Raw genomic sequence first — 22258 nt, 5'->3', positions numbered from 1 at the left:
ACCCTGTGAGAACACTTTTATTACTATAAAATTCCTAACTAAGACTGTGAAGAGGGGTCTTTCAGACCTCCTGGGGCAGATTGCTTTGCTGACATCTATTGGCATTTCCTTTTGGAACAACTGGAGGGCCAGTGTTTGGGAATGGTGTAGACATGTGAGATAGTAGTCGCATTATAGTCCCTCAAACACTACAAGTGACTTATTGTAAAGTACTGGCCCCTAATTAAAGCAGTGTGAAAAGATGCATTCAATTTAGTCAAGAATATTACTGCCGTGAAAAAAAACTGACTTACATCAAGATCAGCATTAAAACATACTTACCTTGTTCTCCTCAGAATAATAGACATGGAATTGCTATACACTACAGCTTGCAAACATCAATAATGTTTGTAATGTAAAATAAACGTAAGTGTGAAAAGGAAACACAGCATTTAAAGTCTACAGATTGAAAGTCTTCTATAACACACCTCACAAGCAGGTAGATGCTTCATTCTGCACATAAAGTTCAACATCTCAAAGTTTATGCTGTGCACTCATAGTTCTGATTCTTAAGTGCTTCTGTGCTGTATGGGACAGAACTCTGGATCTGCAGCATAATAAGTAAGTCTCTTTAAGCTGCAGACTACAGAACCAAACCTGTAAATGGCACACTACAAAGGTCACTGCAAAAGCTGAGTAATGTTGTCGCCAAAAATGAAACTTCTAAAAGCTAGTGTTGTGGTGACCCTGTGTTACTGATTTAAATAAATATAATTAAGAAGCTGTCTTGGTGACATTAGTAAAGAGTGCATTTGTATAACAGTCCTTTTGCAGTACAAAGACTACCTTTATAAGGAAGGAGTTACTTCAGACCCAATCCAATTTATGTTTTTTTTTTTTTTTTGTATTTTTAGCCTTGGATTCTGTTTGGATGAAGTCTTCTGTGGAAAAAGGAATACCCTTTTCTGGACCCCTGTAAAAAAACTCTTGATATATTTTCTGACAAAATAAAGAACTATTGAAAGTGCAGGCAGTGTTAACCTTTTATATGCTGAGATTCACTGAGGCTCAAAATGCATCTCATGCTTGTAGTCTGGTTCCCAGTTGGCTTTAATAAAAGAAATGTGACTTTTAGTGTTGATTTCCAAGAATTAATTGTGAGATAAGATACTGCTGTTTTATTCAACATATATAATTCTCTGTACACATGCCAAGTCAAAAACTTTAACTTTTAGAAGAGCTACTTGAATGTCATATAGTTTTTCTCTGCATTTTATGAGCCTACAAAAGTAAGTGTGTATGCATGTAGGGCTATGTTTCTATCTGTACATGAATACATATGTGTGTTGGGTTTTACAGTATCCTTCTGTTGCATAAAGATTTGGAACAGGAACATATTTTCCTGAAAAGCTGTCAGACTGGGGGACATAGATTATGTTTTTATTTTCACATTATTAAATTGTAACTTACTCATACAGGCTCAGAAACAATCTGTCAATAATCATAATAAGGGAGATTCAGAGTTGTACAAAGTTAATCCATTATCAAGTTTGCTTCTTAACTTTAGCCTAAGTTGGGAGGGGTTAGCACTCCCTCCTCTATATGTATTAATTTAGTATGCTGTTTAGTTACCTTGGTCCACTAAGATTATATTTAAGCATGAGTGTGGTATTACAGTGAATTTGGATCACTTTGTCTTTGAAAACAGTATGTATTCATAAAATAAACAAAATGCCAATGATTTAGGTATAATGCATTTATGAGAATCAAAGAACACAGTTTTGAAACAAATAACTGCAGCTGCATTAAACTCACAAAAGAGAAATGTAATTGAAATGAACTGTTCATAGACTACAAGGGATAGCAGTAATGACAGCACATTGATTTAGGCCAAAGAAACTCAGCGGTGCATTACGTAATTGGCAGAAATAATATATAACATCAAATTAGCCACTAAATGGAATGCACAAGAAGTAGGTTTCAGAGTATTGCTAGTCATTATTTTAATTGTATACTGCTTGTGTACAGTTGTTAAAGCTGAATGTATCAATATTGCTCTTTTTTAACTTAGAGAACTGTTCTGTCACTTAATTTTGCTTGGTAAAGCCAATTAGTTGGCAAAGATGTAAAAAGCATATCTACAGATGTAGTTCTTCTTCTTCTTTTGGCTTTTCCCGGTTTATCTACAGATGCAGTTACATTTGGCAAATCCAAAGTGAAGTCCCTTATTATTGATCAGTGTGACCTAGTTTATGAATAAGCATTAGGCAATTGCATTACATGGCAGCCTTAGGCTGTAAGCTAGGAGGAGGAAATCATTACTACACAGATAATGCAACAGAAGCACAACAAATATTACTTGATAAGGACTGCCTGTTTCACCATTCCTTATGGATAACCCACAAGGTCTTATAAGCAAGTATCCCACTTTGATTTGCATCATGCTTGAGATGCTTTACATGTGTTTTGAAGATCTCTCTTATTTTAATTATATCACTGTTGTTTATTTATCCACAGGAAGATGACTTCTTGTACCTATAGCCACCACTGTGTAAACAGATTTTTCATAAACTCCCCCTAAATCACTGTTTCCCTACTTTCCACTTTTTCCTCTTTTTCACAGCTCTCTTCTCCTCTGAAAGTTAATTCCCTTCTGGACTTTATTATTACTCTCAAGGCACTTAAACATTTCTGTCATGGTTCCCCATCCTTTTCTGCCATGAAATATACATTACAGATTATGTAGATATTGTTGGACAGAGTGACATAGTTTGTAAATTTATCACATGAATATAGTATGAAGCATCTATATCCTATGTACTAGTTTGATATTGACAGAATCAACCTGCACAGCATCTTCGTTAAGAAAATGAATTTACTGTGGTCTAGACAAAGCCTAACTTCCTTGTAATTCCTGAGCATCAGTCTTTGATTACACCATGATTAACCTATATAATATAGAATGTTGACATTTGCCAGGTTTACTCCAGTTGTATACAAAACATCAACGTTTTCTGTTAAATATGACCACTAAGATGGCTGTACTATATCTTACAAAAAATATGTTCCATGTTTTGAGGTGTTGTTCTCTAACCTTCTTTCTAAGTCTTCTGTGTCATATTAGGAAAATGCTAGAATACATATTAGGATCATCCTTTCATTCCAAATTATTTCCTATGTACCACCCTTACAAAGAGTTAAACTTAACTTTAGTCATGAGTTTAAAAATTTTGATTTATTTGTATTTTTCTTACTCAAGGCTTATAAAGCAACTCAATGTATTTTTTATAAGAACATCATTTTTCACTGAAGTGTTTCTCTTTTATCCTTCTAATACCTATCAGAAACCCTTCTCCATATTGAAAAAGATGGACCATCATCTCTTCCCCCATAATAAATGGCAGTGACACTAAAGAGGATGCCAGAATGGGTAATGAGATGTACTGCAGAAAATAAGGGTAAGTGGGGATGTTTATGATTATGGACAGAACTACTCAGGGTCAAGGTAGAATACATATTATTAAGTGATCTGGAGATCAACAGTTCCGGGGTGCACAGACCAAATTAAAAAAAGATAGATAGATGGCTAGATAGACAGATAGATAGATAGGTAGATATTGTGTGTATAGTGTCTTCCAAAAATAATGAACATTCCACCGTAAATGCACAAAATTGTAATCACAAGATTTAGAACTGGAATGCCTGAAAGGAGGAGGTTATACGGGGAGGAAAGACACGGCCTTATACCTATTACCTCTGTCACTTGTTAAAATCATCTCTGTATCTGCCTTTCTCAAAGAAAAGGTTGATGCTTGTATTTTGCACAAAACTAAAGTACCTCCCACTTTCCTTTTCATGTTTTGGTAATTTCAAAGGGGGTGATTCTCAATTTAAGACATGTTGATCAAACATGTCCTGTTTAAACACTTGTATTACAATGACTACACACACATACACATGCACACACACACACACACACACACACACACACACACACACACTCGCGAGCGCACTAAATACTGATCACTACTTCAGGAAAAAGGAAACACCAAGTCAATGAATTGCATAGTACCCCCCCCCCTCACACTGTCTGTCCCTCTCTCTCTCTCTAAATATATATATATATATATATATATATATATATATATACACACACACATATTTATGGGTGCATGTATTTTTATACAATCTAAACTTATTAAATCATAGCTTACTGAAACTCAACTTATTTAAAGCAAAAAGTCTAAAAAAAAAAACAGAACAAAGGTTTATGCAGATGAGCAAGCCCCCCTGCACCCCCAACCTCAACTTATTATAACCCCGCAGTTACACTGCAGTGAAAGAAAAGTAAAAGACACTGTAAGTGCACCACCAGCTTGCACAATCCAGCACACTGTGATAATGCAAATGGCAACATTACTTATACATCATTCAGAAAATCCATATCAGTGCTGAAATTGGTCAATATTAATTAACACATTACCCTGGTAAACAAATATAAATAAATCATTTTACACTGTACAATACCATTTGTTCTGGGTTTTTTTTTCCGGGTTTAGATAAATTGAATTTCTTTAAGTTGAGATTCAGTAAGTTTTTTATGAAAAGACATGCATTGGAAAATATCCCAGGCTGGGTGAATATATTGAGTGCAACAATTTAAGACAGTCATAAACACAGGTGTGTGTGTGCGCGTGCGCGCGCGCGCAGATGTATATAGAGAGAGCGAGAATGCGATGTATAATGAGTACACTGTGTGAAGTAAATAAAATGAACAGATTTTATGCATTTTGGAATAGAGAGCCAATTCGTCGTTGTGTAACCTTGCTTTATTTAAGGTAGCAGGCGTGCAAGAGCTCTTTTTTTTCCATGTTGATACCTAGGCTTCTCCTTAGATATGGAAACTTTTTTCAGATACAGTGGATTCTAATTATTTTACTTATGAAATGTGTTCCCTGATTGTTTTACTACATAAGTGATTGGTTTAATAAAGCCAGCACTAAGCTTTCTTACTCCTATTTAGTAGCTTGTCTCAGTTTCATTCGTCTAAGAGTTTCAAGTTGAAAATTCTTTAACAAAAAATGACCGTTAGCAATGACCATCATGGTGTCCATTGCATTACACAATCCTGCACTGAGCTGGCCTATCTTCTGATGGTCTTTTCCTCCTATGCGTCAACTATGCATTGATGCATTTAAGAATAATCGTAATTGTTTGTTTCGGTAGGTGGGCGGGTGGTTAACTTCGATCGGTATTTTATTAATGCACTGTATTTCCGTTTTACCTTTGAATTCGTTCCTACACTGGATCATTTCACTTGGCATATTAAGAAATAATTAATAAAGTCATTTGCGAATCATCTACTTCCCAGTGTCTGCAGCATTTTCACACATCAAATTCTAATCCTGACAGAAAGAAAAATGCGTTTCATTGTCTAAGAAGACAAACAGCAGCCCTTCAACACATGTTGCTCTTTGAGCAGTTTAATCTGGCTCCAGGCCAACCTGCCAACTTAATGTCAAGTGCAGGTCACAGCATGTAGCATTTATCAAAAGGGAAAGGAATAAGGGAACTGCCGAGTCCCCGATCGAATAACAAACAGTGGCGTTGTTAAGACAATTTAAAATTATAAATACGTTGACTGAACTTCTTCAGTTTAATCAAGTGCGGTTATTACCTTGAAATTGTTAAATACGGGCATGAAGCGCAGCAGAGATATGCATTGACAGCACATAGGACACACAGTGCTTGTGGATGAACTCTTACCCAGAAAGTGAAACGTGGCTCACGACGAGCAGGAAATGCCTGCACACCCCTGGTCTGCAGGGGAAGCCTCAAAAAGAAATTCAAGGTTGCACCGCAATCCAACTCCACACTGTTGGATAACTGACATTGACACTTTTTAAGAAGCTCTCCAAACCTGGTACCTCCTTACACTAAATCATTATTTGGATCAAGGTCCCCTATTACTTGGCAGTATGTCTGACTTCTAGATGCGCCTGCCAGGATCCCCATTTCCAAAAGTTCGCCATCAGGGCAGCCAAAAAAAGGAAGAAAAAGAAAGGAAAAAAATACCCAGAATCAGAAAGAGATGTAGTACGGTGTTTTCACTTCTCTGGGTAGCACGCAAAGAGGATTCTTCTGTTATAATTTAACGTTGAACTGATTCCAGTTCATCCATTCAATTGTCTCCAGTGCCCCCCCCCCCCTTGCCCCAGGTGGGCAATAGACAACATATGGATAATAATTGCTCTGGCTGGCCTGGTTACTATTAAAATGAATCAGCGGCTGTGCAGCTCCAAGAACTGCTTGGATCATTGCTGGTGTCTTGGCAAACGTGAGTTTAATTTATTTTTCAGAGGAAGGACAGTGAAATGCAGTACATATGTGCTCAAGTTACTCAGACAGCCCTTTCAGTTTTATTGCTACTAATGCACACAAATAGCATTTTCCGACTATTTGAACACCTCCCACCTCCACCCCCACCGACTCTTCTACCCACTCAGTTGCTGTGTTTTGCCAGTTGTACTACTGGCACGCATCCCAAGCTGCGGCTGTCCTGACACCTTCTTGAACCCGTCTGATACTAAAGCCAAGGCTCTGTTAGTAACCTTTGCAGGTACCTTTCCCACCGAGCAGGAACATTTCTGTGCCCCTCTGTTACTACTGTCAGTTTCAAACTCTTTATGTTTTTCTTTGGGGACTTTCTATTCTGGCTAAGCTTACAAAATACATCATTAAAAGTTACACCAGCCACCAATCCTCTCTGTGTACCTGCAAGAATGTTATTGACAAAATCACGAGTAACTTGCACCTAAGTATTTGTCATCTGATTCTTAAACTGGGTAACAAAGAGGTGTAACAATTAAGGCTGCTGCTTCATTAGCTTCTAACCAGAGTTTGATTCCAGCATAGGTGTTTTCTCTACAAGGCTCTGTATATGTGTCCACCTGAGTTTGTAGGATCTTCGATTTCCTTCCACAGCTGAAATGGTTCTCGTCTGAAATGACTGTGTGTGTGTGTGTGTGTGTGTGTGTGTGTGTGTGTGTGTGTGTGTGTGTGTGTGTGTGTGTGTGTGTCCTGTCGTGGACTGACGCCCTCTCCAGGTTCATTTTGGCTCCCCCGAATAGGATAAATTAAGTATAGGAAAACGAAACGAACGACTAAAGGAAATACCACCCATTTCTTAAATAATAACTACTTGTATAACTTACTGCAGTACAGTCATCGCTATATTAATCATTTCTACCATTTACTTACGTTATACTCAGTGCTATTACAGACGCATTCAGTTGGGAAAGAAGTGTCAAATACAAGTCAAACTCTTGGAGATTTCTTTTCCTGTTATTTTAGCATACTTTGTCACTGTACCACTGGACTCCCATATAATTTGACTCATAAATAGTTCTTTGATTTAAGGGATCATTTAACGCAATCTTTTAAAAAAATGACTGTGAAGAAATGCTAGCAGAACCGTAGTGCTCTATGCATGTGCAGTAAGGCATTGAGGTTATCACTTTTTGGGATGTTTCAGATGCTCGTTATGTCCAGCATAGGACACATCACTTTTGGCATGGCAGTTAAATCCTTCTATCAAAACAAAATTTGCATTCACATCATTATCAGAATTAAAATTCAGTACTCCCGTTGATTGTGTTTAAAACACACACACACACGCGCGCGCGTTTCCATCACAATGATGTAATGATGTCACTATGCAACACTCAAATTAAAGTTCATAGAAATCTACAGGACAAGTGTCTTTGCGCTAAAATCTGGACAGGTGAGTAATCCCATACCTGGAGTGGGTAAGAAAGGAACTGTGCAGAAATGTATATAACATCAGTTTCATCAAAGGATTGTTACAGATTAGGTACTTGTTGCATCAAGTTAAACAAGCAGAAACTAAACTTCAGTGATATATATATATATATATATATATATATATATATATATATATATATATATATATATATATATATATATATATACACATATACATACATACACTAGAACGCACACATAAGCACAAATCCAGGCGCGCGCACTCACACACACACACACACACACATACACACAGAGCACAACGCTATTTAGTTACAAGTCGTCTGAGCAGTCAAGTAAATGCAGACAAGGATGTGAAGTGCTGCAAAATTCTTCATCTGCAGAAATCTATCACTACCATATGTCATAATCATTTTAAAATTTCAGACCCTCTACCAAATAATAAACTTTCTAAAGTTCGATAGCATAGTTTAGTTTATAATGTCATTTTCAAATGCATAATTTTCTCTATCTTTCTAAACAGAGATATGAAACCTGCATCCTTACCTCCAGGATCCAGTGAAATGTCTCTCCAACAATTGGGAAGCCCATAGAGCCCTTGGGGATAGGAAGCTTGCAGGACTTGTCACGGGTGGCAGCCCAGCGAAGTTGCCACAGCTGCTGTGAAACAGCCAGGAGCAGGACGACGGATAATAGACAGGCAGCAAGTGTGGCAAGTGCCGAGAGCACGTCAAAGCCTTCAAACATCATGGTGCCCCAGACAATTGTGAGCAACACAATCGGCAATACAGCAAACTAGAGTAATGGGAAAGAGGTGAGATCTCCCCCGAAGAGGAAGCAAACTGTGAACCAAAATCAGGATTTTTGCAAAGTATTTTCAATATTCAAAACACAGTGCAGTCCTTTTTTTTCAAAGGTCACTGCAATTAGACTTTTCAATAGCAGTGACAGAGTATATATTGTGATGCAGTCCAGTTTGTACGAGCCGAAAAGTTCATATACTCTAGAATGTAAAGCACGTCTAAGGTTTAACACTTTCTAAATATCTTAGAAATGTAGGCACAATAACTGCAAACTTTAGAGGCTAGGGATCCGGCAGAAGTCTGTCTCACTTGTATCTGGTTCACGGGATCAGCGATCATTTGTCTGTGTGTCTCTGATTCTCGGTGGCCCGAGTCTCCCTCCTGACTCCCTTTATATACAAGTTGGAGGCTGGCTGGTTGGGCAAGCAGCCAGGGACTGAGGGCTCCCCCCCTCGCTGTGCTTGGAGGCGGGGTGAAGGCAAGGAGCGGCGGCCGCTGGAGCGTGCTAGTTTTGGAATCGATCCCAGGACAGCAGCAGTCGTGTAGAGGAGGAGGAAGAGCAACCTTCTTTTTTACCTCTTCCTTCTTGCCGTCTGGAATCCACACCTATAAAATTCACAAGAAAAACAAGAAGCAGGTCAGAGATAAGTCCCAACAAGGGAATGTATGTGCATTTCAGGATAGTGCTGAGTATGTATACATGCTTTCTTACTGAAAATTCTACCTAAGCTTTATGTACTTAAAGATCTAACATGACAAAGTGTGTTTAGTTGTATATTACATAGGCTATGTTCCTATGTTCTCTGTGTTTGTATAGTGTGAATGTGTATGGGGGGGGGGGGGGTGCGAGCGCGCGCACCATTATGTCTGAAAAAAGCTCAAGGCAAGAGCAAAAAATGCTAGAATAAAATGTTTTATTACTTTTCATAATATATAGCTACATTTATATATTAGACATTATTCTGTTTATACTTTCAGGCTGCCCCACCCCCACAGGAATATTGGTGTGTTGTATGATATTACTTTATAGTGTAAAGCACTTCAGTTCAACCTTTCCAGCAGAATATAAACTGTCCGGAAAGGCAACACACGCACACACAACTCGCGCGCAAAAAGGACGCCCCTAATGTGATCTGATGCTCTGAAACATTTTGCTCCATCTCTTAAAATTGGAAATTATTTTGAGAAGTTAGTGCCATCATTTAAAAAGTCTCCTTAATTAGACACCTTTTCTGTAACTACGCACGTGTGTTTATATATATATATATATATATATATATATATTTATATATATATATATATATATATATATATATATATATATATCTTCATTCTGGTGATAAAGCTTGCGAGGTATTTATCTCTCTTTCTCTCTCACACACATACTAAGTACATGCTCACTAACTTTTTGCAGGTTCCAGTAGTGCTGAATCACCTAAATGAATTCTGTAAAGGAATCTGAATCAGAGCTCACCAAGGTTCTGCTCAGTAAATTGGTGTTTCTGTTACACTTGGGCATTGCTTCGCACTTCTGAATTTCTGTAAATTACTAATAGATTATTTGTGTCATATGTCTGCTCTGACGTCACACACGGTTTACATTTCAGATTTGTGACTCTTTAGTTTGTAAGCCTGCTCCAGCGGGTGCCAAAAAATAAGAGCTTTCATCGCTGTATTTGCAGGACTTTCTCTGGTGCGGTGAAGCATGTACTTATAAGTTGAATGGGTTTACATAACGTAAGTCTGCTGTGTGGACTTGAGCTTCTCTAAATTGCATCAACCTCGTTCTGAAGTTTTCCGATTCCACTTCAGCACTTCTGGTTTACAGACAGCGCCGCCTAGCGGAGATTATAGCACTCTGTATCGTAAAGCCGCAGCGGGAGCAGTAGGTAGTCCAACTGTTTCCATTCGAGGAGGTAGCCTGTGGCACCATTACCCACTCTCTTACTGTCTGTGAAGCATATTATGCCAAAACACATTCTAAACATATTTCCGTTTATTTTACTAGACAGAAATCTTAGGACTACTAAAGCTATTAGATCATTGCTACTATGTTATTTTAAGTGCTTGTTGCACTAAAGCAGGTGGTTAGCCAACGTTTGAGGTGTTAACTGCTGATGCAATTCGCGAACACTAAAGCTAGAGATTTATAATTTGTGGGTGTCTCACAGTTAAGGAAATGTGATCCATTAACAACAATGATCAAGATGTGTATAATATGTGCTCCAGTTATGCTAGTAATTCTTTTAACATGCCCTGTCAGTTCAGCATGAAAGGTTACTGTACTTCTCTGAAGTACAGGCTAACACGAAATGCCTTTGGCTAACAAAGTTTGCAGATGACTGCAAACTAGGAGCCATAATCGAAACTCCTAACGATGTGGACATACTACAAAAGGGCTTCACTGAGACAGATGCCTGGTGTCAAAGCCATGGCCTGAAGCTCAATGCCAAAAGTGTATTGTCACCCCCTTTGGTAAAAACTCTGTACCCATGAACTACCACATAAGTGGCAGTCTACTTAACGCCGAAAGTGTGATAAGAGACCTTGGGACACAGGTGGACAGTAGTCTCTCCTTTGATAATCACATGGCCACAGTGGTCAGGAAATCCTTCTACGTGGCTCACCTCATCACAAAAGGTTTCTCATTCAGAAAAAAAGAGGTCATTGCTCCCCTCTACTCATCACTCATTAGACCCGTTATAGAGTACAACGTCCCTTTTGGTATGTACCTCACAAGACATCTACAACAACTGGAAAGGCCACAGAAATATCTCACAAAGAGGATTACTGGCCTCAAACAGATGCCCTACGCAGACCGTTTCAAAAAACTCCAGCTTTACTCCATCGCATGTCACCTACTCAGAGGCGAGCTCTGCCTAACATACAAAGCTATGTCAAACCCAGAGCTGTTGGACATGCTCCACTTAACGAAACTCCAATCCCTCAGGGCTACAGGCTCTAGGAACCTAAACCTTATCACCGCAATAAGCAGAAAATGCTGGAGAGATAGATTCCTGTCCCAGAGAATTCCCATACTCTGGAACAAACTACCTATCTATGTCAAACAGAGCTCCTCATTAGCACTCTTCAAGAAAAAATCTTGATGATTGGATGGAAAATAAGAAATTCATCCCGGGTATCACTTCTGTGGCTCTACTTGGCAGGAGTACAGGAAAATAATGTTCTTGGGTGGCGAAAGCCAGGGTACCTTTTTGGCTAGGCTTATATAGGCCCTAGGGCTAATAGCCTAGCACCTGCCTATGAACCTATTTTGAACTTCTAATAAAAAAATGTGATAGTGTATGGTGTTTTATAAAGCTGGTTTCATGCGTATCTACTTTTCCAACCAACAAAATAAGTCTGTATTATTTAATTTATTGAATTAAATAATTTACGTTTTGTATTTATCATTTTTCCTTCACTTAGGGTTGTACCTTTCAACTATTTTTGCTTAAAATTTTTAGACAAAACCAAAAGTAATGGGGGTTCAATGGGCCAAAATCAGGGACAGATTTCAAATAATGCTCTTATTAACTGGTGAACTTGAAAAAATAAGTTTTATGAAGTCAAAACTCAAATATTTATTATCATTCATCCACTAACTCTCAATGATTTGCGAGAAAACTACACATTTTACGAGGAACAGACGAAAATATGAAGCAAACATCTGGACATTCTGTGAAATTCTGAGCAGTTGACAGCTGTGCTTGGGTTTGGGACGGCGGTGAAGTAATACAGCGTTTATTAAACATGCCATGAATTATTGTAGGGGAAGCATGGGATCAATGGAAATTAAAGACTACTTGAAATGAAGTTCTGTTAACAAGCTATGGAAGCCAAATCCTAAGACATAATCAGGAGTTATTATACCCAGGAGTTACCAGTTTTAGTAAGTGAGTGTGTGTGGGTGTGTGTGTGTGTGTGTGGTCGAGAGGGGCACAGAGTAGGTGTATCTCCACTGTGATAAAAGCTAAATCCCCTTGTTACGGTTCTGACACCCACATTAAAGAACGCTGCACTCCTTTTGTCGTTTCCCCCTCCCTTTCAGTAAATGCGCATCCTTTATAAACAACCACTAATGGCATCTATCTTACAATCCCTTGTCTAACATGTTCAGGATTTATGGCAGTTTGAGAGAGACACGCACCACACAGTGCATGTATTGCCTAATATCTTTCACCTTCTGAATATTGCAAACCGCAGCACTTCTGTCTTTTACGTGGCAGCGAGGCAGAAAAAGAAGTCTTTTATTGTTCATAACAACCTCAGTCACTATACTTCCTTCCGAAGGCTTAATTCAGTTACTTTTGTATGCACCATTAAACATGCATACCTGTATAGAAAAACAATAAACCTAGGAGGGGCAAGGCTAAATTTGAGAGCAAAAGCAAAGCGCTAGTCCTAAAGTGTAGCAAGTGAGAAGTATACAAATTGCAGGGGGGCAAGGGCACAGCAACATACTGAGATGTGCATAATGTATGTGGATGTGGAAACAATGCTTCTCGATACTAAAGGATTGTGACATGTTGTTTCCTTAGTATAGTGACTACTAGTATGTGCATCCTTTCTTAATCTTCAGTTTACAAAATAAATGTCATGGTCACTTACAAATCTATAAATATTACCAAAGGAACAGAAAACGCAGTCATTTTGGTTCTCTAACCCCTCTCTTTGGCGCGCGCGCTCGTGTGTGTGTGTGTGTGTGTGTGTGTGTGAATGTTGGATGACCCTTAAGTAGCACGATTTCCCACTGTGTGCAGGAGTATTGCGTACTAAACCCACCCAGAATACAACCCAGTATTTTGGGGTAGAGCTTAAATGAAATATTAAAAAAAAAAAAAAAACACTTGCATGTCTGAAACTGTTCTTCTTCCTCTTTGTCGGGACCGGTGCTCAAACTGAACTGTTATTCACAACCTCCAAAATACAATCTAAACGAACCAGGCTGATAACTGATGGGGAGCTGTAGACATCTGAGCTATAAGTTTAACACGCTCTGGGAGGCACTGTTCAACCCAGAGGAAGTCTTCTGGCTTACAACTTGTTAACTTTCTGTCCTTCTGTGGCTGATCTGTGATGGCACCATGCAGAGAGCAAGATTATTACATCTAATAATAATATAACTGCGTAGCCCTGTGTGACACCTAGGCTAATAAAAAAGCAATACCTAGTGGTGGTCGGTGTTATGCAAAGTGTGAACAGTAATTGGTGCTGGAAATGCAAGGACAAAATTCACATGCTGTTCAACTGCAAAGACAAGTATAAATGAAATCAACACTTGGGCAAGCCGTCTCGTTAGCAAGTTTTACAATAATGGCTTGCCTCCAAATAAGTATATTACTGAGGTGGGGGTTGACTAAGATGTGCAAGCTTTTAGTCTTCTCTTTAAAATTTCGAAATCTTGATTTTTTTTCTCAAAAGCAACTGGATGTCATCAGCTGTATAATCCACACCGACTCGCTAATGTGCACATTGTATTTTCAGGATGCAGTTTTGAATTGCTATATTAATAATCCGCTGGGCTGAATGTTGTTTAAATACGAGCCTGGAGCCACAGTACAAACGTCAGCGAGTGGCGGTGTTGTGAGTAACATTTAAATATTTATTAATGCAGATGCTACCTAGGACACTACTACTATGAAGACAGACTGATGTGTCAGCACACAGGCACTCATGCAAATAAGGGAATAGATAGACAAAACTGAAATAAACTGTCACGTATCAATAGTGTGTGCGCGCGCGCGTACCCGTGTTTAGGACCTACACACATACGCATCTGTAAGGGCGTGCACATATTTGTACGTACTTAACTTTGGATGACCTGGTGGTGCGCTCTAATCAACCTTTGCAAAGACTTTCCATTGGTCCCTGTAGTAAAGTCGTGTCCCTGATAAGTGCTACATCAGTTTGGTTCACTTTATCTCACATTGTATTTGAACTCTTACCATCTGAACTACTGGTCAGCAGACATGCTAAATGACCACGTGTATAAAGACATTTTTTAAATGTTTCCATTTTCATTTACTAATTTAACAAATTTCTTGTGGGACGTGGTGGCTGTAGAAAAGTGCATATTTTTTCATGTTTGTTGCCTCTTATTCTGAGTTTCTGTGCATTGCTACATACTGGCTGTATTCTATTCTTTAACATAATCTATAATCATCCCAGAAAATCTAGCTCAGTGTTTTAAATGACACCCAGGCCAGTGTGACGCCACCACAGAGCTCTAGTCAATGCCTGCCTTTTCCATAGAAAATGTAAGAGAGAGAGGTAGTCAAGCACTAAGTTCTAAAAACATAAAAACACAGGTTAATATACATATCAGACAAGAAAATTACAGCTCTTGGAGTTCCATTTTTTAAAACAGAACATATGCTGCCACTTCAACCCCAGTTTCATAAGAAGAAAGTAACATTTGTTAAGACTTCTATAATTCCTTACAGCCTCCCCAGTAAATGTGACGGGTCTTGCCTTCGTCCCAATATCAAATGACTATCATACATAGGCTCATAGGTGTGTATTAGGCTAATGGCCCTGGGGCCTTCACAAGTTTAGCCATAGGATTATCCTGGCATAGTGCCACCTGACCTTAATTCCCAGTGCTTCTGTCGAGTAAAGCCACTGGAGTTATCCCCGGGGTGAATTTTATGTTACCCATCCACTCATGAAGATTTCTCTTGAACAGGGTCAGCGAGGTGCTTTGCTTGACATGTATGGGAAGTCTGTTCCATAGCATGAGCTGTCTCTGGGTTATGAACCCTTCCCTCCAGCATGTTCTGTTAATTGTGGTAGTGAGGTTGAGGTCTCTGGAACATGTGGTGTGGAGGGATTGGGATTTCTTTAGATGTAGCATTTCTAACAGATCTGGGTCAGACATGGCTTTGTAAGTCAAGCAGAGGTCCCCTCTAAGTAGGCAATTTGAGACAGAGAATAGTTGGAGTTTTTTGAGTCCTTCCATATAGGACAAGCGTTTAAGGCCTAGGATCCTCTTTGTGAGGTACTTTTGTGGCTCTCCAGTTGTTGCAGGTGTCTAGTGAGGTACATGCCAAATTGGGCATTGTACTCGATGATTGGCCTAATGAGGGAAGAGTAGAGGGAGACAATGACCTCTTTCTTCCTGGATGCAAAAACCCTTAGTAATGAGATGTGCCACATAGAAGGACTTTCTGACCACAGTGGCAATGTGGTGAACAAAAGAGAGGTTGCTGTTAACCTGTGTTCCCAGATCTTTTATAACACCTTCTGTGTTCAGTGGACTACCATCAATGTGGTAATTCATGGGAACCGGGTTTTTCCCAAAGGGGATGACTACACATGTTTTGGCATTGAGCTTAAGGCCATGGTTCTGACACCAGTCCTTGGTCACAGTAAGGCCATTGTGTAGGATGTCAACATCACTTGGGGAGTTAATAATAGCTCCCAACTTGCAATCGTCTGTGAACTTTGGCAGCCAGAGACCCTTTGTGTTGGCCTGGACTTCAGAGAAGTAGATACCAAACAGGACAGGACCAAGGACCAAACCCTGTGGGACTCTACTCGTGACTAATTGGCAGTCTGACTTGGAGTCAGCTACTTTCAGACTGTGGGGTCTATCTCTGAGCCAGTTTTCAACCCACCTAGTGATATAGAGGTTGATGCCAAGCTTAGTGAGTTTTTTCTATGATTCCTGAGTGGGGAATGGTATCAAAAGTCTTGGCCAGATCAGGTTAGGCTGTATGAACCACCTTGCCTTCATCCACAGCTCTGGTGACTAACTCAAAGAAGTCGACCAAATTGAGCAGGCATGATCTACCCTTCACAAAACCAAACTGTGTGGGATCCAGAGTTTGGAGATTCCCTATATTCTTGTTTATTAGGTCCATGATGATACCTCACTTGATGTACTATACAAATTAGCTCCAATTATTCTGACATAATCTATGCCTCAGGGTTTTCTTTCTTGATGATCTCCCAGATAAGGAACTAACTTCCTGAAGCCTTTTGAATTTAAATCCCACTTTAATATAATGCTAATTAGTGATTAAGACATTGTTACTAGGTAATACATGTGAGTGTCCTGTATTGTAGCCTAAAAGGGCATTTGGGCTAGTCCACCTAACTTTTCAACAAATGCATAAATACAATTATTAAGAGCAATTTAAATACTTTTCTTAGTTCCCTTTTGTCCCTGAACTAAACATTTACACAGATTACCTTCAAAATGTTGAGCCATTCTATGCCTTGTGTCTCTGCAGTCTATCTGAAGTGGGTAGTATTTCCTGCTTTAAGCTGTAAATATATTTTCGGTTTCTTTTGAAAGTATGTGATGTCTCATAAAAAGTCACAACTAAATGCTTTGCTCTTACGGTCTTCAAATCCTCCAAAGAAGCTAATCTTTAGTGTTGTTTATGTTCAAGAAAGTACATGCTCTAAAATGATTAAAAGTGTAGCCACCTAAATCAAAATCATCAAAAAATTTCATATGCATAACTTCAGTGGCAGGGCTGCATTGAAACTCGATGATAACAATGTATAATAAATTGATTTTGTGTTGTGGATTTGGTCCTTGTCTCTGATATCTAATATTATAAACTCCATATCTGTAATTATTCAAAGAATGCAGAACAATAGTGATTAAGAAATTTGTTGTCGGTGAAGCTCAAGTGATGAAAAAGAAAGTTATGCTAAAGATGAGGTGAGCATGTGCCTGAATACGGTGTTGTGTTACTTTTAATAAAAAGAGACTGGCTAGAAGAAATATAAACAAGTAAATAAATAGTGCAACAAGTTGTAAACAAGTAAATAAATAGTGCAACAAGTTGTAAATAAGTAAATAAATAGTCCAACAAGTTGTAAACAAGTAAATAAATAGTGCAACAAGTTGTAAACAAGTAAATAAATAGTGCAACAAGTTGTAATTAATTGTCTCAAGTACTCTTTGTGTCTCTCATTCAGGTATTTGTAAAATACCTGAAAAATCCAGTTGAAGGCATAACGTGAACAGAATCAAGAGCAACGAGACTGGAATGATATGTAACAGAAGGGCATTATTTACTAGTGGATTATCCTATACAACCCCAGTATTAACATATTTTTCATTTTACATCCTCACACATTTGAAGGAAATGCACATTCTGCCACTATTTCATCTATCATCTCTGAAGCACTTATGGCAAAGAAATTTGTAATAAAGACAAAACAATCTGATGAATACCATTTCAAAAGAATACAGCTGTTCATACAGAAGTCTACTGGCTGATCCTGCCACTATACGCTTAGTTGTAAGAAAGCAATGGAAACCATCCCTGTATTAAAAATAGTCTCACTGGCAAAGAAAGCAGGGTGGCTGAGAGTTTTAAGGAAAAGGTTTACTCTAAGACTACCTTGAATGTCAGGGCTACTGCCACCAGACCCATATGGCACATTAACAGTCTGATGTCGTAAAGCGAAATGATAATATCAGTAAGTATATTTTCTGTTGTATGAATAGAAACTGACAAGGTGGAACCACACATGATTAAACATGTTACAGTGCAGTGAAAGTCGACTTTTGTGTTGCTGCTGTTTTGGACTCAGTATTAATAAGCTATACATATATAAAGGTTACCCTTTATCTAACGTAAAGTTGAATGTTTGAATGTTGCTCTTGTCCAGAATTCTCTTTTTGCTCTTCTTCTCAACAGCTTTGGTAACAGCCAGAAGATGATGTGAAAAAAGCATGCAAATACGAAAATTAATACTTCATACCCTATTTCTAAAATATAAATTAAACTATTCCAGGAAAAGTGGTCATTTTACAGGAAATGAATCAGACACCATCAGCTTTGAAATATGAAGTAATTCCAAGGAAAGCATCAGGCATGGAGGGAAGAAGACAACAAGACAACCCCAGAAACAGCAAGGACCTTTTTCACATGATAGATCTTTCTCTACTGAACTGGAGATATCTGAACCATCACTTCTTACCCACTGCCTTCTTCATATAATACAGATACATGCAAATGTTGACTTTTCAAAATGAACTACAAATAAATAACATCAGACCATGGAGGCAGAGTGGTGCTCCAGAGAAATGTTGCAACGATTCCATCCCAGACAGTATACCTTCTATGCCAAAATATCAGTTTGCCCTGGAAACTAAGGGTAATGCTGCTCAATGCCAGAAGTCTAAACCTCAAGATGCACGCCCTCGAAGCCCTCCTCAGTATGGAGAACATCGATGTCTGTGCAGTGACTGAAACCTGGTTCAAGGCTCCTGAGAGCACCCCAGCACTATCAGGTTTTACCTCATATCATGCTTTCCGGCCCCAAAACTTGGACCGAACCACAAAAGGAGGGGGAGTATCCATATTCATCAAAGATACCCACACCTCCCGGTTAGTGGCAACGCACGAAGCATCGGAGACCATCCAGGTGCAACTAACCATAGGCAAAACTGCCTTACAGTTTGTAGCATGCTACAGACCACCCTCTCAAACTCAGGAACCCCACACAGCCTTCCTGAAGACACTGGAGAGTATGAATGTCTCTCCAAATACCATCATATTGGGAGACTTCAACTACCCAAACATAGACTGGGAACATTACTCAAGCCCCAACGCCCTAGCCCAAAGGTTCCTAGAATTCATAAACTCAAATGCAATGGAACAACTAGTCACCATTCCCACAAGAGGAGACAATATACTAGACCTGATCATCACAAACATGGGGACAAAATGCTCCACACCGGAAGTATATCCCTCTTTGGTAAGATCAGACCATAAATTAATCTCACTGGAAATCCACATCCCACCCCCACCCCCTGCACAAAAGACCACAGTGAAGAACTTCTCAAAAGCCAACTTCACACTTCTTAAGACTGAAGTGGTATCCTTCAAGGCCCCTGGGCCAGTGGAAACCACAACCCACACTGCTGAATCCTTTGCAAATGCCTTCTACGGGCATCTTCAAGAATGCATGGATCATGCAATCCCAAATAAAACCAAGACCCATTCCCCCAAAGGCAGGTGCCCGGTCTGGTGGACCCCAGCCATAAACAAACTTTACAACAGGAGGAGGAAGCTACTACATGACAGAACAAAATCCCTAAAAGGGAAGGCATCTCTGATCAGTACTAGCAAAAAACTACGCTCACTCATAAAATCATCCAAGGCCAACTTTGAGAGAAAAATCGCAAAAGACACAAAAGACAATCACAAGGCCTTCTTTAGCTATGTTAGAAACCTGGGTGGAAACTCCCAGATATGCTCAGAGGTAGTCCAAAATGACACAAAATACACTGAACCCACTGACATTGCCAACATTCTGGCAGACAGGTTCAGTGCAAATTTCTCCTCCCCCTCCCCCACAAAAGGAGAAATAACTATCCCAGCAGAGTGTAGCCTCCCTAACATCTCAGATGCCCAGGTGAGAGCCGCCCTCTCTAAAGCTAAAAACACAGCATCAATGGGACAGAACGGTGTCCTGGGCTGTGTACTACATGAACTCCAAGAGGAACTAAACCCACACATAAGGCTGCTGTTTAATCTTAGCCTTACTACAGGATATGTACCCAAAGAGTGGCGTATAGCAACAGTGGTCCCACTTCACAAAGGTGGTGCTTCTACGGACCCAGGAAATTACCACCCCATAAGCTTGACGAGCCTGGTCTGCAAAGCTATGGAGAGGATCATTATGGAACTCATAAACAAAGACATTGGGGACCTACAGACATTGGATCCTACCCAATTTGGCTTTGTCAAGGGCAGATCCTGCCTTTTGAACTTGGTTGACTTTTTTGAAACAGTCACTAAGGCCATTGATGAGGGTAAGGCAGTTCACACAGCCTACCTTGACCTTGCAAAAGCCTTTGACACAATACCCCACTCGGGCATCATAGACAAACTCACCAGCTTAAATGTAAACCCATATGTCACAAGATGGGTTGCAAACTGGCTCAAGGACAGAACCCACAGGGTCAGAGTTGCTGGAGCTATGTCAGACTCTAAGCCAGTCACAAGCGGTGTCCCACAGGACTCAGTCCTGGGACCCCTCTTGTTCGGCATTTATTTTTCCGAGGTACAGGCAAACATAGGAGGATTGTGGCTGACAAAGTTCACAGATGACTGCAAACTGGGCGCCATAATTGATACTCCAGAGGACACAAACATCCTTCAGAGAGGCCTCATAGAAACGGATAATTAGTGCCAGAGCCATGGCCTAAAGCTGAACGCCAAAAAATGTGTAGTCATACCCTTTGGGAAAAACAAGGTACCCACAAATTACCACATAGGTGGTAATCCATTAAGTACGGAAGAGGTAATCAGGGACCTAGGGACCCAGGTTGACAGTAACCTCTCATTTGACACTCACATTGCCAAAGTGGTTAGGAAGACCTTCTATATTGCCCACCTTATCATGAAGGGTTTCACATCTAGATCAAGAGAGGTCATTGCGCCCCTGTACTCTTCTCTTATCAGGCCAATGATTGAGTACAATGCCCCATTTGGGATGTATCTTACCCGACACCTGCAGCAGTTGGAAAGACCCCAAAAGTTCCTCACCAAGAGGATAAATGGTCTTAAACATATGTCATATGCTGCCTGACTGAAAAAACTCCAGCTCTATTCAGTCGCATACCGCCTACTCAGAGGTGATCTGTGCCTGACGTACAAGGCCATGTCCAATCCGGAATTAATGGACATGCTCCACCTCAGAAAATCCAAATCCATCAGAGCCACGAGAGCAAGAGACTTAAACCTCAACACAGAAATAAATAGGATGTGCTGGAGGGACAGATTCATAACCCAGAGGCTCCCTACACTCTGGAACAGAATCCCAATCCATGTTAGGCAGAGCCCCTCACTAACTCTATTCAAGAGAAATCTTGACGAGTGGATGGGAGATCGTAGGTTTACCCCGGGGGTCATCTCTGTGTCACTACTAGACAGAGGCACAGTAAACTAAACCCTAAAAGGGCATAGTATTCCCATCCTAAGGGGTGGTGAAAGCCACACACACTCTGGCTAGGCTTATAAATGCCCTAGGGCAGATAGCCTAGTACGAACCTATGAACCTATGAACCTAAATGCTACACATTCAGAGTGCAGAATTGGTTCCAGAAATGGAAAGAGGTGTGAATTTAGTCAAGGGTCCTCCTGGTTCCAAAGGAAAAGAGTTACCAGAGAGAAACCCTTCACCTCTGAAATGTGAACATGTTTAGAAAAACAAAAATCCTCGAGATGTTGCCTCTACAGACTCTCTTACCTCTCATGCAGCCAAATTGCTTAATAGTAACTCTGGATTTGCAGAATGCTTCCTTTCACATCCATGTTTTGAAGATTCCCCATTTTCATTTCATCGTCTTGCCTTATATTATGGCCAGAGTTTTCACAAAATGTCTAGCCTCAATATTTAACTAACTGAAATGAATGGAACTGCCATAGTTATTCAGTCTTGGTTGAATGCTTGATCCAAGCAAAATCCCTATATACATTGCATGCTGCTCTCCAGACTCTAAGTTTTTAGTACCTAGGCATTGCTTCGAACATATGGAAATCAGATCCTCTGACACCAAAGACAAATATATTTTAGGAGCAATTTTTGCACGCAAACACATTTTTATTATATCTTTTGCACAGAATAAATTTGAAACAATGCTGGAATTTTTCAAATAAAGAACAGAATTTCCACACAAAACAGGCAAACCTTTGGGAAGGGACTCAATAAAT

At 39.7% G+C, this 22258-nt stretch overlaps 1 protein-coding gene across 1 annotated transcript in view; it reads right to left on the bottom strand.

The window, feature by feature from the left end:
• The window catches only part of LOC122795680 (cytochrome P450 26B1), a 128473-nt gene that overhangs the window by 86905 nt on the left and 19310 nt on the right, over nt 1–22258 (bottom strand). The window contains exon 2 of the mRNA XM_044063972.1: nt 8311–9173. Coding sequence (XP_043919907.1) covers nt 8311–8514 — 204 coding nt within the window. The 5' untranslated portion in view covers nt 8515–9173. The remainder of the gene's footprint in view (nt 1–8310; nt 9174–22258) is intronic.

Source organism: Protopterus annectens, chromosome 2.part2 (genome assembly GCF_019279795.1).
Source record: "Protopterus annectens isolate FY-2018-M chromosome 2.part2, PAN1.0, whole genome shotgun sequence".
In the NCBI taxonomy this organism is placed as follows: Eukaryota; Metazoa; Chordata; order Ceratodontiformes; family Protopteridae; genus Protopterus; species Protopterus annectens.
The sequence above is the reverse complement of the archived record's forward strand: the minus strand, read 5'-3'. Positions and strand labels throughout refer to the sequence as shown.